The 19,660-nt window shown below is 36.7% G+C and overlaps 1 protein-coding gene and 1 pseudogene across 4 annotated transcripts in view; both read left to right on the forward strand.

Annotated features, from left to right (window-relative positions):
* The window catches only part of EFCAB7 (EF-hand calcium binding domain 7), a 38,345-nt gene extending 24,977 nt beyond the window's left edge, over positions 1 to 13,368 (forward strand). For 3 of the 4 annotated variants that reach the window (XM_058538205.1, XM_058538204.1, XM_058538203.1), the window contains exons 10-14: positions 216 to 349; positions 5,111 to 5,259; positions 9,746 to 9,955; positions 11,990 to 12,097; positions 13,100 to 13,368. In XM_058538205.1, coding sequence (XP_058394188.1) covers positions 216 to 349; positions 5,111 to 5,259; positions 9,746 to 9,955; positions 11,990 to 12,097; positions 13,100 to 13,174 — 676 coding nt within the window. In that variant the 3' untranslated portion in view covers positions 13,175 to 13,368. The remainder of the gene's footprint in view (positions 1 to 215; positions 350 to 5,110; positions 5,260 to 9,745; positions 9,956 to 11,989; positions 12,098 to 13,099) is intronic. The other variant, XM_058538207.1, reaches the window with a different exon arrangement.
* Positions 13,369 to 13,606: 238 nt separating this feature from the next.
* LOC131404025 (glycerophosphodiester phosphodiesterase 1-like) lies at positions 13,607 to 15,229 on the forward strand (annotated as a pseudogene).
* The last annotated feature ends 4,431 nt before the right edge of the window (positions 15,230 to 19,660 follow it).

Raw genomic sequence — 19,660 nt, forward strand, 5'->3', positions numbered from 1 at the left:
CTACTGTGTGTTGAGATACTGCAGTTGCTTTAGAAACCTGTTTATCTCATGTAATGCTAGACTGAGTCAAAAATACATTTGGATAGATTAACTTTATAGTTCACAAAAATTGTTTAATGCCTTGATATTACTTCCTTTTGAAAGTTATTCTCATAGAAACCTTCAATCTAGTTGCCTTAGAGACAAGAAATAATTTCCTATTTTTATAATTTTAGGTCAGCTTTATCAGATATATTTGAAGTAATTGATTTAGATGGAAATGGTCTTCTTAGTCTTGAAGAATATAATTTTTTTGAATTGAGAACAAGTGGTGAGAAATGTGATGAAGATGCCTGGGCTGTCTGCAGAGGTAAGCACTTTTCTTTTTGTTAATGGATATATAAAAAATTATGTAGCATCCTTTTATCCTTAAGACGTAAAATGTCAAACTTATCCATGGAATATTATTATAGCAATTAGGACAGTTTAAAAGTAGTAGCATTGTTTATAGACCATAAAAACTTAAACATTTATTTTTCTTAAATTGATAGTTGGTGTACTATTCAAGTTCAAAGAAGGTATGAATTACTTCATCCTAATTTCATTTTCAGCCTATGCGAGTTGGAGCTTAGATTGATCTTAGCTCTTGACACCAATGGGACTGACGTGGTCAAGAGCCCAAAACCGTGCCCAGGAGAGGGCAGCAAAGAGCTAATAGGCTAGAGTTTTACTAAAAATTAAGAGGTTTCCAGGAAGTTGTTTATACATGTTAAGAATTCTTTAGTTTTTCGTATTTGAGTTGAATTAAGAAGTCCATTCATGGAGGTATGGAAGCCAAAAATACCAAGATGGGCAAAGATAAATACTGAGAAAGAGGCAAAGTCGATTATCACTTAGGAGGAGTCTGGGAAGAGGGTAGGGCTTGTATATTTAAGCCAAGGACTGAAAGGTGAGAGGGGAAAACCAAAAAGCCATAGCCAACTATAGATCACAGAACAAGAAGTGTGAGGAGGCCAGAATGCAGGCAGGAGAGAGATGAACTCACATATTGCTATCACCGGGATAGTAATGTGTCCTACTCCTCCGGTTCTTAAAATGGGCTGAGCCTGGCAAAGTCAGTGAGCCAGGTGGGAGTCTGATAAATCTGTTCATCTAAACAGCAAGAAATGTAGAAATATTGTAATACAAAATTTTTTGAAAATATATTTCTTTTAACTGAGAGTTTATATATAGTTTAATCAATAACAAATGTATATCGATCTATAATATTAAACTTTGATTAACAAGATTGATAATACACATAATAGATTATTTTTAGGAAGATGTAATCATCTGGTAACTTTAATGATATAATCTTTTGATTCTCTATTGTTGGCACTAGAGCACATTCCATAAGAGTGAATCATAATTAGGATTTTCTTATGGTAAAGTTGTTGATAAATAAAATTTTAGTTTAATTAAATTGGTAGAGTTGATAGTTAACAGTTTGAGAATTTACTGTGTACCAGGTGGAAGCACTTATACACATCAACTCTTTGAGGTATGTACTATTATTATTGTTTTTACAAATAAGAAAACAGAATCAAAGAGGGTAAGTCACTTGACCAAATAACAGCAAGAAAATTTCACAGCTGAGTTTCAAACCCAGGAAGTCAGGCTCTAGAACCTTAAACAGCATACAAAAAATCCCCAAGAATGGTTGACTTAAAAAATGATTTGGGGGGAATGTCTCCTTCACCAACATTAATAATACTGCAAAGAAATGAGCTTTTTAGGTTTTGAAATGTTTTATCTTTCTAGTCATATATACTATTAATTTTATTTATCCTTTCCCTTAATAAGAAAACATTATTTATCTATGAGATCATTTAATAAACTTTTTTAGATTTAATTTATTTTTATTTTTTATTTTATTTTTATTATTTTTATTTTATTTTTATTATTTTTTTATTGATAGACTTTATTTTTAGAGCAGTTTTAGGTTTACAGTAAAGACTGAGTAGCTCTCTCATATATCCCTTCTCCCCGCTCCACCAATTTCCCCTGTTATTAACATCTTGCATTACTGTGGTACCTTTGTTAAAATTGATGAACCAATACCGATATATTATTAACTAAAATCCATAGTTTATATTAAGATTACATTGTGTTGTATAGTTCTGTGGGTTTTGACAAATATATAATGTCATGTATGTGCCATTACAGTATCATACAGAATCATTTTATTGCCCTAAAGATCCTCTGTGTTCCACCTATTCATCTACCTATTCATCCCTCCAAACCCCTGGCAACCACTGACCTTTTTACTGTCTCTACAGTTTTGCCTCTTTGAGAGTGTCATACTGTTGGAATATCATACGGTATATAGTCTTTTCACACTGGCTTCTTTCACTTAGCAATATGCATTCAAGTTTCCTTCATGTCTTTTTGTGGCTTGGTAGCTCATTTTTAGCCCTGAATAATATTCTATTGTATGAAGGTACTGCAGTTTGTTTATCCATTTACCTATTAAAGGACATTTTGGTTGCATCCAGTTTTTGGCAATTATGAATATAACTGCTATAAGCACTTGTGCAGATTTTTGTGTGTACATTGTTTTCAAGTCATTTCAATTCATTTAGTTCAACGCTTGCTGGATAGTACAGTAAAACTATGTTTAACTTTGAAAGAACTGCCAAATTTTCTTCCAAAGCGGCTGTTCCATTTTGCATTCCCACCAGTAATGAATGAGAGTTCCTATTGCTCCACATCCTCATCAGCATTTGGTGTTGTCAGTTTTTTGGATTTTAGCCGTTCTAGTAGGTGTGTAGTGGTATCTCATTGTTGTTTTATTTTGCAGTTCTTTAATGACATGTGATGTTGACCATCTTTTCATATGCTTATTTACCATCTGTATATCTTCTTTGGTGAGGTGACTGTTCACATCTTTTGCCCATTTTTTGATTGAACCGTTTGTTCTCTTACTGTTGAGTTTTAAGAGTTCTTTGTGTATATTGGATACCAGTCCTTATCAGATGTGTGTTTTACAGGTATTTTCTCCCACTCTGTGGCTTGTTCTTTTCATTCTCTTAACAGTGTCTTTCACAGAGCAGAAGTTCATTTTAATCAAGTCCTACTTATTAATTTTTCCTTTCATGGATGATGCTTTTGGTTTGTATGCTTTTGGTGTTAGGTATCTAAAAACTCATAGCTAAACACAAGGCCACCCAGATTTTCTCCTGTTTTCTTCCAGAAGTTTTATGTTTTGGGTCTATGACCCATTTTAGTTAATTTTTGTGAAAGATATAAGGTCCTTGTCTAGATTTATTTTTTTGCATGTGGATGTCCAGTTGTTCCAGCACCATTTGTTCAGAAGACTGTCCTTTCTCCATTGAGTTGACTGCTCTTTTGTCAAATATCAGGTGACTGTATTTGTATGGGTCTATTTCTGAGCTCTCTATGCCATTCCACAGATCTGTCTAATATTTTGCCAATACCACACTGTCTTGATTACTGTAGCTTTAAAGTAAGTGTGAAGTCAAGTATTAATAAACTTTTAAAAAATTAATGAAGGATTAGAATTTTAAGTTTTAAAAGTAGGTTAGTTATTGATAGTCTCAGTAGTACAGTATCTAGATACATTTTTCTTGAAAGTAATAATTTCTTCATATTATATACCAAATATATATCTTGCTTCCCTATGTAGTAGCTTCTCTTGCTTCTCTACGTAGTAGCTCCAGCCTCCATTTTGGTAGCTACCATTTCTCTCTATGATCTAATTTAATCTACATTTACTTTTTTTTCCTTGCAAAAGTTGAGTCACTTTCCAACTATAAACACTTTAAACTGTTAGCCAGCCAGTTTTGTTTATTTTTTATTTTTTTTATTTTTTTTTTTTTAATTTTTATTCATTTATTTTTTTCCCCCAAAGCCCCAGTAGATAGTTGTATGTCATAGCTGCACATCGTTCTAGTTGCTGTATGTGGGACGCCGCCTCAGCATGGCGGGAGAAGCAGTGCGTCGGTGCGCGCCCGGGATCCGAACCCGGGCCGCCAGCAGCAGAGCGCGTGCACTTAACCGCTAAGCCACGGGGCCGGCCCTATTTTTTTTATTTCTAATTCTCTGTCAGTTGTCTCAATTTTTTTTTTTTTTAAGATTTTATTTATTTATTTTTTTCCCCCCAAAGCCCCAGCAGATAGTTGTATGTCATAGCTGCACATCCTTCTAGTTGCTGTATGTGGGACGCGGCCTCAGCATGGCCGGAGAAGTGGTGCGTCAGTGCACGCCCAGGACCCGGGCCGCCAGCAGCAGAGCGCACGCACTTAACCACTAAGCCATGGGGCCGGCCCTAGCCAGCCAGTTTTAAACGGTTATGTCTCTACTGCTTTTCTCACAATAATACGTACAAAAGAGATATCTCAAATAAGAGTATCTCTTTCTTGTTGTAGGGCAGTTAACAGAAAATAATCCATAATGAGTAGCTGTTTATTATCTATATTATAGACAAACTCAGGAATTATACGTCTAGATATTTCTAGGTGAATTTAGTTTTGCTTACAAAAAATGTTAAAATGGACATACTTAGATTTGTCTGGGTCATTTATGGACTTAAAGTGTTCGCCATTATCTAACCGTTTTTTAAGGAGCTGGAGACACTTTGGTTAAAATTAGAGCAATTAGGCATATAGTAGTTTCCTTAAATCTGGCACCATCCACATTTCTCTTTTTGAAACACTAGTAGTTTTGGGGGTATTACATCAAATGCATCCAGGTTCTGCTGGGTTTAAGTAGCAAATATATATGAAGCATTTGAATTTTTTGAAATATATATCAGTATATACTCTACATAAGCAGGCAGGTTAGAATTTATCCAGAAAAATTACAATTTCCTCTAACTTTGGAATATATTTGCATTATTTATAACTTTGGATTTTGTTGAAAAACTAAATCATGCACTATGATAGTGCTTACTGAGTTGTGGGAAATTAGAACAGTATCTCTCAAGCATGTTTGAGCCGCATTTACATGGCTCACAGATTCATAAGGCCTCCTTTAAAGTAAACATTTATTAATAATAATATGTAGTAGACATTTTATTAAACGTATGAATTTTAAAATTACATAAGAAAGAAACTTTTGGTTGTTTTAACAGAGAATTTTGACACAAAGAAGAATGAACTAACAAGACAGGGCTTTATGGATCTGAATCTAATGGAAGCCAATGATCGAGAAGGAGATCCTCGTGACCTTTGGGTGACTCTACACTCCATGGGCTACAATAAAGCTCTGGAATTAACAGAGGTAAAGTGATCTTAAAGTTTTACATTGGGTTTAATGTACATACTTGTTATACCCCATGAACATTTTCCGGACACATGACTTTTGAATTGAGCACTCAAATCCTTGAACTTCAGTATATGAATGAATTGTGGGTGCAACAGCGTATTTCTGCTACTTTATGCAAGTTCCAATTTTTACCTGAAGTTTAGTTCCTGCCAACATTTAAGCAATTCAGGAACAAAGGAGTTTGAGCATATGATATGCAGGAAAAAAATTGGTAACTTAAAAAATTATGTTTCTTAATTGGTGGTAGCTGTTTGAGTTGCTGAAGTCTCATTTCTGTAGGGAAACTTTTTGTCCTAACAGAATAAAGGCTCTCTTAGAATAAGGGGAAGGTGTCTGTATGAGAACTGGAATTTTGATCTGTTTACATAGGGGTACTCCTTGGGTTAATATTTGTAAAACACTTGGGACAGTGCTTGGCTCATATAAAGCCCTGTATGTATTAGCTATCACTATTATTATTTATTAACATGATAGGTGTAGAAATTAAGCAAGATTCGCAATAAACCGGAGGAATAATAAAAGGCCTTATTTCTTGAATTCTATATTTTTGTGTCAGGTTTAAAATTAAGAATTTAAGAGTTTCAGGCCACATGTTAGATAACAATACATTTGTGTATATTCTTAAAATTAAAAATAGTATCTGTCCTTTCTATAAATAAATCAACTTAGGAGGGTAACACAAGCATCAACAAATTTTAAGTTTTGGATGTATTGAGACTTTGGTTTAATTCCTAGTTTTGACATCATTCAAAATCCCTCATAGGCCTATTTTCTGAGAAGTTCTTTATAATTTTTTTTTTTTGCCGTTGTTAGTACTAGGAGGTAAGTAGTAACTTTTTACATCCTACTTTAACCTGACATTCAGTGAACCCCACGTTTTAACCATGGTGCAAAATCACCATCCAATCTATGAATAATATTGTGTCTGCTACACATGCTTTCACTTAATAGAGAAACTAGTTAAGAGCACTTTAAGACATTTTATAACATTTGCTGATGTCATTGACCTTTGAAACCATAGGCAAGAAGGATTTCTGAGATAAAACTTTTTTAATTTAAATTTTATTTATTCATTTATTGAATAGGTAATATAGTCATATCATTGAAAATTCAAATGGTAAAAAAATGTATACATTGAAAATGTCAAAGGATGGTGAGACCACCACTCAATAACTGAGATAAAAAGACAAAGCTAAATTGATTGCTTACTATAAAGGAGAGCTATGCTGGTCAGGTACAGTCTCCCCACGCAGAGCGGAATGCTCATCTTAGTTATGTAGGGTTTTGGGGGAAGCATGGTGACTTGGGCGAGACTATTGATGGTTGGCACTCAGCACTATATTCACTGATGTGAGTCTGTCCGTGATTGCCTGACTTTCAAAAGCAAGGAGCTGACGCTGGTTGGCTTACTAAAGTGTGTTCACTGAGGCAAGTTGTTGCAGATTAATCAAACAGGTTTAAAACCAGTTCTGATGACTACTCGTTACCATGACAACAGAATAATCAGATTTTTCCTATATTTGTCAGAATTTTTTTTATTCCCAGCCTTCCCTTTTGATTTTCATTCAGCTAAAGCTGGAGAGGAAACCATCAAGATTGACTTACTGTTGTTGATTCTCTTTGAAGAAGATGTTTCATCTGTGAAGATCTGATTTTCAGTTTGTGCATTTATCTTGATTTCATCCTGTTTTTGTCTTTAAGTCATCTGTTGGGACAGTGACTGTACAGAAGCATTTTAAGATTGTGGATGAAATTTAAACTCTGAGACAAACAAGTAGAAGTAGAAGTATTATAAGAAGGGACTGGAGGCCCCCCCAGAATCATGGCCCTAGGTTTTCCAGGGTTGGCCAAGAAAAGTCCCAAGGACTCCCTAAGTCTCCTTTGTACAGCCTTTTATAGTTGTAGACGGTTTTACTTGTAGTGTTAATCCAGGTAGAACACAAAGTATTAGCATCAGTGCAGACCCTTCCCTGGTTGGTCAAAAGAAAATGAAGGCTTTTTATTATCTATAATTTCTGAGTGAAAGAACTGATACTGGCTTGTTGTGTCCCCAGGGTTCAGGCTATGTTAATGTCAGCCAACATTGGGGACGAGTTTTTTGATGACCACCTATAGTGATGTAACTGCTGTGAATGGGATTGCTGTCTTCAGGAGTCTTTTTCCAGAAAGGGTTTTATTCCTTTGCAGTATATGTAGGGAAATGTAAGCCATTGAGAGTGTTAAGGAGTCGTACCCTTGAAATGGCCTGACAGCTGTACGGGATAATTTACCTTGGTTCTGGGTTGGCATTACATAGTCTGATTTCCACATAGGAGCTGCACAGGAGATGTAATCATCCTTCATGGCACTGTAGGTATATTGTTTCTTGGTGTTGTGACAAATAGTGTTGCATTTTGTATTGCTCATAGTTCAAGCACATTTTCCTTAAAGCCTAGACTTAGGCAAGTCATTATTACCAATAAGGAGAACGTGATAGGCTAAGCCAGACATATACATCCTTAAATTAGTAGAGAGGAACACTATGAATAAACAAGAGTGCGCAAGGAAGAGCATAACTTAGAGAAGAACCTTGTTCCAGTGGTCTTGAGAGGAAGTTGCTTACTTCATATGGTCATGCCTGTTCAAAGGTTTTAGGGTTCGCAGTTAATTCTGTGGGCTGTCTGCTTCTGTAGGTTCTGAGTGGCTGGCACACTCCACTTCGCCAGCCCAGGGTTCACGGGTTCGGATCCCAGGCATGGACATACACCACTCATCAAACCATGCTGTGGCAGCATCCCACGTACAAAATAGAGAAAGATTGGCAGAGATGTTAGCTCAGGGCCAATCTTCCTCACCAAAAAAAAAGAAAAAGAAATGCTGATGTTCTACTAACTTCAGACTTTTATCTTTTGCCCCCAAATAAAAATATGATCATCAGGGGCCTGCCCGGTGGCGCAAGTGGTTAGGTGCGTGCGCTCCGCTGCGGCGGCCGGGGGTTCGCCGGTTCAGATCCTGGGCACGCACCGACGCACTGCTTGGCAGGCCATGCTGTGGTGGCATCCCATATAAAGTGGAGGAAGATGGGCACGGTTGTTAGCCCAGGGCCAGTCTTCCTCAGCAAAAAAGAGGAGGATTGGCAGATGTTAGCTCAGGGCTGGTCTTCCTCACCAAAAAAAAAATATATATATGATCATCAATGTGTGTAAATTCATTCATTTATTTAACAAATGTGTATCGAATGCCTACCATGGGGTAAACCAGTAATAAAGGCACTGAGGGTACAGTGATGAATAAAATAGTCAAAATTCCTGCCTTCCATGAAGGAGAATGATTAATTAATAGAAAATAAATAAAATCATTTAAAAGTGTTTTGAAGGAAACAAGCCAGAGGCCAAAGTAGAGAAGAACAGTGTGTGTGTGGGATTAGAGGGGTGAAGGAGATGAGACCAAAGCAGCTCTCTCTGCAGAGGTTGACATTTAAGCTTTAACCTGAAGGAGGAGGCGGAGGTACACATGTCAAAAGATGTGAAAGAATCTTCCAAGCAGAGAGAACACTGCAAACGAAGGCCCTGACATAGGAAAGAGCTTCCTTTGTTCTAGGATCTGGAAGATCAGAGTAGCTGGAGCATAGCGAGGCAGGAGACTGGGTTGGCAAGAGAGGCAGAAGCTACTGTGTGCAGCATCTTGTCGGCTATGGTAAAGATTAAAAGGTGGACATTAGAAAAATCCATTTCCAAATGCAGAAAATCTTTTTAGATTTCAGATTTTAAAGGTTATTTTACACTAACTTTGAACTATGAGTTTATTTTTTGCGTTTAGTTCTTTTCAGTGCTTTATATCCACGCACTGTTTCATTTGTAAACATAATAGTTTCTTTAGAGCCCTTTGAAACATTCTTTCTCTAGCCTTAAAGTTAGAAAAGGAAGTTAAGTAGTTAATATGACGTAAGTTAGCTTTTTTCTTTTTTTGGTGAGGAAGATTTGCCCTCAGCTAACATCTGTTGATCTTCCTCTATTTTGTATATGGGTCACTGCCACAGCATGGCCACTGATGAGTGGTGTAGGTCTGCACCCAGGAACTGAACCCATGAACCTGGGCTGCTGAAGTAGAGCATGCTGAACTTAACCACTAGGCCGTGGGGCTGGCCCTGAGAAGTTAGCTTTAAACCAAATGGAGAGGTGGTGCTATGGCTTAAAGGGTGTATTACTGATTTGATAGAAGTTATAGTTTTCTTTCCTTTTCTGTGAACATAACTGATAATATGCTTCCATAAAAATCAGAATTTATGCTTTTATTATTCAATTCATAGTACTAAAATTTTCCTCAAAATGTATATCAGAAGGACAAGCTGGAAAGTGTAGTGCCTCTTCTTAAATCATATGATAAACATATTAAAAATAAATGATTTATTTTAAATTCTATAAAAAGGCTGAAACAAGGTTTCCTTTTTCTTTCACACCAGGCGTGCCCATTTGTCATTGATATCTATGCAGACAAATGCAAGCCAAGAATTAAAGCTGTCCATATGGAGGCGTGCAGTGGGCAACTTGAGAAGGCCATCTGTAAATCTGTCCTTAACAAAGGCGATGCCAAAGTAATGGATGGCTATGAAAATATAATTGTACATACTTATAAGCGTGACACCTGGATAACGTCAGTTATTGAAAACAAGGTATCAGTTATGAGGTGGTTGGCCTTATAACTACAGTCTTTACTAATATGTTCCGTCTTCTTTCTTACTCTGTTCTTGCACAGTAATTAACTATCCCATTACATTAATAATATTTATAATAGGCAGTTATTCTGTCTCTTCAGGTTTCTAACTCAAACTGGGCATGATAATTTTTATATTTTTTTAAAGGCTTGAGATAATTGTTTTTCTCTTAGAATATTTTTCTCCAATGAAAATTAGAAATCTGTGAAGACAGAGCATAATCTGGGTACAAAGTATTTTATTTAAGTTATTACTAAAAGTCTTCACACATACACAGCTATTTTAAATAATAGATGTCATGTTTTAAAGAAATATAAACAGAGTAAAGAAAAAAATTTAGCCCAATTTTTTACACAAAATTTGCCATATCAGAAATCCTATAGACTATCATCATTTTATCCAACTAAATATATTCCACTGTCCAGGACCGTTTTTAATCAAGCCAATTATTTCTAGCTTTGGCCATCTTCCCTGCTGCTATTAATATTGCAGATCAAGAGAATACATGCATAAGTTCGTAAAGTCAGAGATACCCAGTTTTCTAGAAATTATAAATTTTCATTAAATCTTACTCAAGATGGCTGGGTTTTTAGGACTATTGGCTTATTTCTTTTAGTTCCTGGGTGAGACTTACATTATTTTTATGCCTACCGTAAATTTCTTAGAGTGCTTAAGATTTGGCTGAGTATTGAGTCAATGTGAGTATATATTATGTAACTATCTCTCCTAGTCACAACGGTGGCCACCAGAAAGGGTAAGTAACATGGTCTCTGCTTTCAAGGAGTTTATAGGCTGGATGGAAAGACAAAATTAATACTCTTAAAAGAAATCAGAGAATAATTACATGTTAAATTATATAGTACTGTTCGTGTAAGTTTTACTGTGTTTGTATCTTTTGTAGTTGATGTTAGTTTGGACTATAGAAGTTGGGGAAGGATTCGTGATGAGGGGAAGGGGGCTGTCGTGTGGGAGTTAAAGGATAGCTAGGATTTAGGTATGCAGAGAGACAGCCTTTAAAAGCAGGGGAAACAGTGTAGGAGAAGCATGAGCAAGGGTTAATATGAGGTATAGAGGAAAGAGTGAGAATAGCTGCTTTGCAGAAACAGAGAGCGTTATTTGGAGGAGTGTTAGGAAGGTAAATAACATTGGCAGAATGGGTCCAGATTATATATGTTATCTTGAAAATGAGATAGAGGAGTTTGGACTTGAAATAAGCTAGGGTCCCCAGCTAGTAGAGTGCAATCCTCAAATGGATCATAAAGCTTTGGAGGTTGACTCCTAAGATCTAGCATGTTTCCCTTTCTGCCCTCTGTGTTTTATTAGGATTAAAAGGGTGGAAGGGAGTCACTGCCTTACCGTTGTCCCTCTGCTTTGCAGATTACCTATCATTTCTCAACCCTCCACCACCTCCTTTTCCCTTAAGGAAAATTAAACTTCCCCTCACCAAAAGGAGGTAATAATAATATTTTAGAGCTTACAGTGTGCAGGCACTTTACATATATTAACGCATTCACTTCTTGCAACAACCCAACGAGGTAAGTACTATCCCCATTTTACACACAAGGAAACTGAAGCACAGGGACGTTAAATAATTTGCAAATGGTCACACAACTAAGTAGTAGAAGAGCTGAGAAATCAATCTGGGTAGAAATGAATCAATGTTATACTTCCCCTTTGTAGTCATTAGGCAGTGACTGCAGGTTCTTTAGCAGGAAATAACTTGACCACTGCATTTCTTGCACTTATCAGCTTCCTTCTGCTTTCCCTTGCTTCCTATGCATCCTAGAGGCTCTCTATTGTCTATGATCTCTTATCTCAAGATCACTTCTTCCATAAAGTCTTCCTTGATACCCTAGTCTGAGCTAATATTTCTGTTTCTATAGAACCCTGTGAATACCTCTATCACAAGACTTACAAAGTGTTTTGTAATTATCATTTTATTTGTTTGTATTTATTAAAGACTAGCAACTTATGAAATCTTTGTGTTTATAGTCAGATAATAAAGTGATTATTCACATCAACAATGAGCTAAGTAAAAACTGCGTAAACAACAGAGGACTCAACATATTTGCAGTCGAAGTGGCACCAAAATCTACAATGGTAACACATTGTTTTCTAACTAAAGCCTTTTGTTTTATCAATTTGAAAAAACATCTTTGCTATTAATGCTATGAATAAATGTGTAGATATGAAATAAAGTAGAAAATTATTTTAAGTATGATATTTGTATTAGTATCATCCTATTCTGGGAGATAGGAGACTTTGGTTCTAATCTAGTCCTCACTGTTTGGGTGAGTAAGATTATGGGGCATTCACTCAACCTCTCTGTTCCTGTCTCTTTAAATGTAAAATTAATATAATATCACCAGCTTTAGGTACCTCACAAGGTTAGTGTAAAGAGAAAAATAAAATCATGTACATGAAAGCACTTTTGAACATCATGTAGAATTACAAAGTAGTGTTAATAGTAATAGGAATTTTGATATTCCAAAATATTTTTATCTACATTATAGGATTTTTCTAAAGTTACCTGAAATAGAAAATACCTTTGCATTTTAGGTAAGCAACTAAGTCAAGAGCCAGGAATCGCTGTAGTTTTGAGGTCAGCAGAACTCTGGGTTTCTGATTTAGCAGGAGGTCGAAGGCAGAGGCAGGTCAGTAGACCCTAAAACTGGTCTAGTGAAGGGAGAAAGGAAAAAGCTTTCGCTTCTTACCCTTTCTCCCTTCATATTGTCCATGAAATCCTAAACATTCTAGAGCAGGATAAAGAGAGATTATCTTCTCCATTATTTGCGTGAGGATTTTAGAAAATGCTCTAAGGCTCAGTGAGGAAAAGGTGTTTACTCCTCTCTCCACCCCACACTTTCCCCACATTCACACACACCAGCTATTGACTGCTCTATCAGAGTAGAATTCAGGCTGGATTATCCTGTTAGACATCAGGTCATAGATTGCGGGTCTCTGCCAAGAAGAAATATTAAAGAATTTTATCTGCACAGGGATATTTTTTACATAGGGTCTAGAAATGTTGTTCTATTGAAAAATTAGCCAAAAATAACAATATATAAAGGGAAAGTAAAAGCTTTCTATTTTTATATGCAGGTTTGTCAACATGTAATGCCTCTGAATGAACGACAAGAATGGATATATTATTGTGTGTATTCCCTTATATCTTAAATACTGTTTTTAGGAAATAATCCTACTTGAGACTGTGAAACTAAGAAAAATTATTTCAGATTTAGTCTGTTATTTGTTGGTCAACTAAATGCTAATCAATTTAACTGATGTACATAAATAATAATCTATTTAATTTGTGTGCATTTACATTTTATGCCCATGTTACATACTTTATTATTAAAATATAAATAATATTTTTATTGTTTGGCCTTCTTATTAATTTAATGAGAAATCTGGGCACACTTCATTTATGAATAGTAAATCAAAATAAAATTACAGGTAAGCTTTTAAAAAGTAATACTCAATGAATTTTACAAAATCCTGTGCACTTTTGGTTTATCTTATTTATCAAAAAAAAAACCTAAAAGAAAATGTAAATGGGGCAGCTATGGCCAGTGTCTTGGACTCACACCCTGGCTTCTCCCTGTCCTGCCCCAGGGGCCTGCCCTCCAGTGTGGTCATAGACAGTGGCTGTGGGAGGACCTCCCGGGCCCCGCTCCTTCCTGCTGCTCTGCTGGTGACATGCAGCCCTTCAGTGCCTGCCTCTGCACCAGCAGCCTCCACCTCCTGCTGTGCCTCTTCAGCTTGGAGCTGCTGCCCTCCTGCAGGGTGCAGCAGCTGCTCAAGCCCAGGGACGCAGTTCCACCCTCACCCACACTGGCGGCCATTCAGCAGGCAGCTAAGATTGGAGCGACAGGCATGCTGTTGGACGTTGAGTTTACTTGAGACAGGATTCCTGTCTCAATGCACCATAGCACGGTAGATAGGAACACTGATGGGACTGGTCGATGTGTGATTTGACATTTGAACAGATTAGAAAACTTCATCCTGCAGCAAATCACAGATTCAGGAATGATTTCCCGGATGAGAAGACCCCAACTCTGCGGGAAGCTGGTGCAGAGTACCTGAACCGTAACCTCACAATCTTCTTTTATGTCAGAGGCCGTGCAAATACGGCTGCTGATGCTCTAAAGAAAATGCACATGGAGTTTCCTCAACCATACAATAATAATATCATCTGTTTCTTGCCAGAAGTTGTCTATAAGTTGAGACAAACAGATCAGAATATGGTAACGGCTTTAACTCTCAGACCGTGGAGCCTTAGCCGTACAGGAGATGGGAAAGTGTGCTATGATACTTTCTGTTTCAGTCCGTGTTTGTGGTGAAGGACATTTTGCTCCATTAGAGCATGCATAATATCTTGTGGTACCCATATGGAATTTCAGCTTTCCTCATGCAAAAGGATTTTGTATCCCTGGACTACTTGAAGAAGTAATTAGCTAAAGGCATTCAGATTGTTGCTTGGACTGTTAATACTGTTGGGGAGGAAAAATTTTTCCCTTTTTCCCTTCTAGGTTCAGTGGCTGGTCTAATAATTCAACTGACATAAGACAGATTTAGAGGAGAAAAATGAGCTTAATTACCGTATGTATGGGAGCCCCACGAAGACGTGAGAACTCAAAAGCAGTCAGGCAGTTGAGGCTTGTTTACCATCCTGAGCGAAGAAGAAGGGAGCAGGGGTCTCGGGCTTCAAAGGGGCGGGAGACAATTCACAGGAAGATGAGAAGAGCCCATGTCTGGTAAACGAAGTTTGCCTTGCAATGCAGATATGTCTTTCTGGTATAGAAAGTTGCCTCTGGTGATAGCTGTCTTCCTGGTACCGGCCCCCTATCTAAATCCTTTTAGGCAGTTAACGAGGAGGTAAAAAGCTTTTCCTGAGTCTACTGGGTCTCAGTTGCCTTCAGCTCAAAACAATCTACATGCCAGAGTGGCACTTTTTGGGGTGGCGTGTCCTGCTACCCCTCAATACCTTTGATGAAAAAAAAGTTACACAAATCCCTTCTTAGTTCCAGCTATATCACTGACAGCATGTTGGAAGCCTGTGCATCTCAGATCTAGACTTTTCCCCTGGGAAGGAAACACATGTACAGAAACTGCCTGCTGGCCTCGTGCAGGGATATCAAAATACCCTTTGTGCTAGCCCAAGTCCTGGGGGATCAAGTGGCTCACACAAGCGATAATCGACAATTGCATTTTTACCTGAACCAAAGCAAAACCAGGTGTTGCCTCCATGCTGCATGGAATGCCTGAGATCCACACTGTTGCTCTTGAAAATCTGGGTCTGCAAAAGGCACAATAGCTCCTTTCCCCGACCTCGCTGAGGCATGCACTGAAACCCAGTGAGGTTAAGCACGATTGAGCTGTGCAAGGTGGGGCTGCAGATGCAGATGCATGGGAAATGACGTTTTAAAACTTGCCACAATTATGTGATTTATTTATTTCAAATATTGTGTTCAGCTATGTTATCAATGTACTGTAGACATCAAACTTGTGACCATACTAATAAAATCATTAAAAGGAAAAAAGAAAAGGTAAATGCAGAAATAGCCATTTAGTTATATACTGATTTTCCAATCAGAAAATATAATTAGAGCAAAATTTGGAGAAATTATTATATTAAGCGAAAATCTAATCACAACAGTAGGAATATTTTGTTCTGAAAGTAATTTTTTAAGTGAATTTACTTGTGGATTGCTTCTAATTAAATGTATTTTGAAATAGTAGGAATTAAATCTAAATAACACTTAATGATGACTAGCACAGCACATGAAAAACTATATTAAGCAATTGAGAAATGTATAACTGTATCAGTAACAGGATACTTGGCCAGTAAAGGTCAGCGTTTGAGATATGAATACCAGTATGGCAGTGTATTATTTTTGTACCCAGTACATGCTAGCACATAGTTTAAATGTCATTTGGAATTTTGGCCCTTGATTTAGACATCTATAAAATGAGTTGTCATTATCTAGCAGTTTGAATTTTTCAGATGATGTCTTAAAAAAGTAATGCAACATGAAAGCATGTAATTAATTGCCAAATGCTTTGTAAATCCAATAAATGTGACCATATATTCCATTTCACAAAGTATTGAGTTGCAGAAAATTAATTATATGGCTATATTACCCAAAGCATATAATAAAGTTGTTGTCTTTGCCCCAAGTTGTTAAAAGGTTTTTTAGAGTAGGATGGTAGGTGGTATCATTAGAACATGGAGACTCAAGAAAGGGACTAGTGAGTACTTAAGACTTATCGTCCACCACTGTCACCACTTAGACGTACCAAGCCTTTATTTTTCTTCCCATTAGTTACTTATTAGAGGGGAAAAAAAACTTATGGTCTCATTTTCAATAGTGGAAAAGACAAAGATATTTTGTTTCAAGTTAAACTTTCTTCCAAGTGAATGAAAATCCAGGAGAATCAGCTAGTTAATGAATATAATAAACTGGGTTACGTTTTTGGACCTTTAAGTAAATGATTTTTTAAGGATTATTTCAGTACTCTGGTACTAGAATATACAGAAAAACTTAATTCAAGTCCTGAAGTACCTGCCTAAGTTTAATAGTAATTCTTTATCAAACCCAATATAGTTGGTTAACCATATAAGATTGTCTTCTTTAAATTTGAGAGGTGCTTTCCTTTCTCAGGGTAGTTAACACAGATTGACTATTATTTTCAGAGGTAACTTTGCATGTGGTTTAATTTAAAAAGCACAAGGATCCAGCTTACGAAAAAGACATCTAGATGCCCCAAGTCTCTCCTGTGCTCTAGGTCACATCCCTGCCTATCTCCTTAGTATCTACGTTGTAGCTCCCTGTGAATGAGTTTCATCTACAAACACTCCCTCAATATTGGCTTTTTCCCATGATTATGGACACATCTTCGACACATCTTCTAGACTCTTCATCTTTAAGAAACCTCTCATTCCCCATCTCTACGTTATTTCTGTCTTCCTCCTCACAGTGCAAGAACTTGAAAGAACTGTCCAAATTTGCTAGGCTCACTCTCTTGACTCCCATTCATTCTTTCCAGTTAATTCAACTAGTGCTTGTTCCTCCAGGACATCATAACTTCCTTGTCATTAAATCTAGTGGATATTTTAGTCTTCTCTCCAGTGTTTGACATTGTCGACCTTTCTGGGATACCATGTTCTTCAGATTTTCTTCCTACTTCCAACCGTTCCTTTTCAGGCTTCTTTTCAATCATCCTTCTGTAGTTTCACCAGCTTTCCACATTCTCTGTCACCTCAGGCCCTTTGGGTGTAATGTTTCCTTCTTGCCTATAGAATAATTGTTCCCTCCCTCTTCCCTCTTTTTCCTTCAGGTCTCAGCAAGTATGTCATTTTTCCCAAGAACCTTTCCTGATTACCCTCCCCACCAAGACCAGTTTGATGGTCCTAATACCTCGTGCTCACTCATTGTTGTAGCGCTCATCCTACTGTACAGGAATTACTGCTTGTCTGCACCCTTCATTGGGCTGAAAGCAGGGACAGTTATAATTCCAGCATACACTGTAGAAACCATAACAGATATGCAATAAATATTTGTTGGACAGTTGAATAAAGTGGGCAGAAAATTAAAATAAACTTACAAGTGGCATGGATTTTTCCTAATTCTTAGGGCTATTTGTAAATTAAAAATAGAAACATAAAAAAAAGCCTCATTATTATTCAATTCCATTTACCCCAACTTTTTCATGTTATTAATTAACTGATTAAAAAATGACAAAATGAAATAAAAATTTAACTTTTTCACTGATTATTAAGAAGCAGTTTTTAAGAAGCAGTTTTAAACGGGAGGGGAATAGACTAAATGATCACTGTAATTCCTTCCTACTCTAAAATTCTACAGTTCTGATACTTGAAAACCAAATTAGTGTTAAGTACCACATGCTGTCATGTTATAAGCAATTCTTAACTTATATTTAATAATTTTGTTGATTTTCCATTAGATATTGTAGTATACCTGTTTTTTTTTAAAAAGCCAGTGGTCTTCTTTTAGATCTATTTTTGGAGTAGGTTAAATATAAGACAGAAACAATATACCACATTAGTCATATTTGGGATATAATCCAGGAAAATGGAAATGTATTTCTGATTTTGGCCACCAGAGGGTGAGCATATTATTTTATTATTCGTTAGAGAGAGAGAGACTGATTGATAATATTTCTCAGCACTGGGTTGAGCCCTTTATGACTTCTAAGACTGCTTTGGTGAAATATATTGTATACTATGGGTATATCCATACACAGGCATATACACCCATCTTATTAGAGAATACATAAAAATTATTTTTAACTTGTGAAGTGGATGCTTCTGCTCTTAAAAAAGTGCTTTCACTTCTTTATGAAGTTACAAGTATAAGGGCATAGAGACAGCCCTGCTAGCTTTACACAGTATTATGAAGCCTCTCTTTGCTACTCAGCCTAGCTTAATTTCTGGGCGAAAAAAAGAACTGCATAATGATTTGAGGAGAAATAAGGCAAAGAGTGGAACTGATTCAGGGAATGTAGATGAGATTCATGGAGAGACAGTTTAAGGGTCAGGAACTGGGGATGGTTGCTCAAAGTCTAAGGGGCAAAGGATTTTGGTTGCTTTGAAGTGTCTGTACTAGCTGTGGCTAGTATTGTCTAAGAAATATAAAGAATAGGCATTCTCAATTCTTTAGAATAATTCACGAGCTGCCTATGTTGGTGATATTTGACCAAAGTCAATTTTATACTTTAAAAATAGGTACTCTATTTTTTTTGACATAATACATTTCTAAAGATACATATTAATGTTAAAAAGAAGACCTACATATTATAAAGGGGTTAGAAGTATGGTTCCATGCCCCCCAAGTTAAAAAAAATATATATTTTTCAATTTCTTTTTTTTTTTGTGAGGAAGATCAGCCCTGAGCTAACATCTGATGCCAATCCTCCTCTTTTTTCTGAGGAAGATTGGCCCTAAACTAATTGCCCATATTCCTCTACTTCATATGGGACGCTGCCACAGCATGGCTTGACAAGCAGCGTGTCGGTGCGCGCCGGGGATCTGAACTGGCGAACCCTGAGCCGCCGCAGCGGAGTGTGCACACTTAACCACTTGTGCCACTGGCCGGCCCCTCAATTTCTTTTAGACACAATTGATAAATATCCAACATTTTGTGCATATTCTTGATTTTATTCTTTCCTTTACAATTTGACAGAAGATCAACTGACTTAAATTCAAGGCCAGCTTAAGTTCAGTCATTGAATGAGGCTAATGTCAACATGTAAGGTAAATGCAGTTGTGCCGGTTACAGAATACCAGCATTGTAAGCGTTCTGGCAATTTCAGATATGAGTATACAGGATTACTAAAAAGTAAATTTCTCTGTGCCTTTTCTAAACATCTGTTGCAAAAATTGGATTTAGCTTTTGAAAGAACTGTTTTCTTAGCAGGCAATAAAAATTTTAGGAGATGAGTAGGCTGTTGAATAGTACACAGGGACATCCAATTAGCAAGTGTCTGTTACCTATTGTATTAGTTGTAATAGAAAAATAGTCGTCATGATCTCTGTCCTCGGGAAAAGAAAGAGCTGAGGAAATGAGTTACATGTTACCCTATTAAGGAATAGTATTAAGTCTTAAATTAGTAAACACTGACCATTAAGCATAAACTGGT

This window comes from Diceros bicornis, chromosome 4 (genome assembly GCF_020826845.1).
Source record: "Diceros bicornis minor isolate mBicDic1 chromosome 4, mDicBic1.mat.cur, whole genome shotgun sequence".
NCBI lineage: Eukaryota > Metazoa > Chordata > Mammalia > Perissodactyla > Rhinocerotidae > Diceros > Diceros bicornis.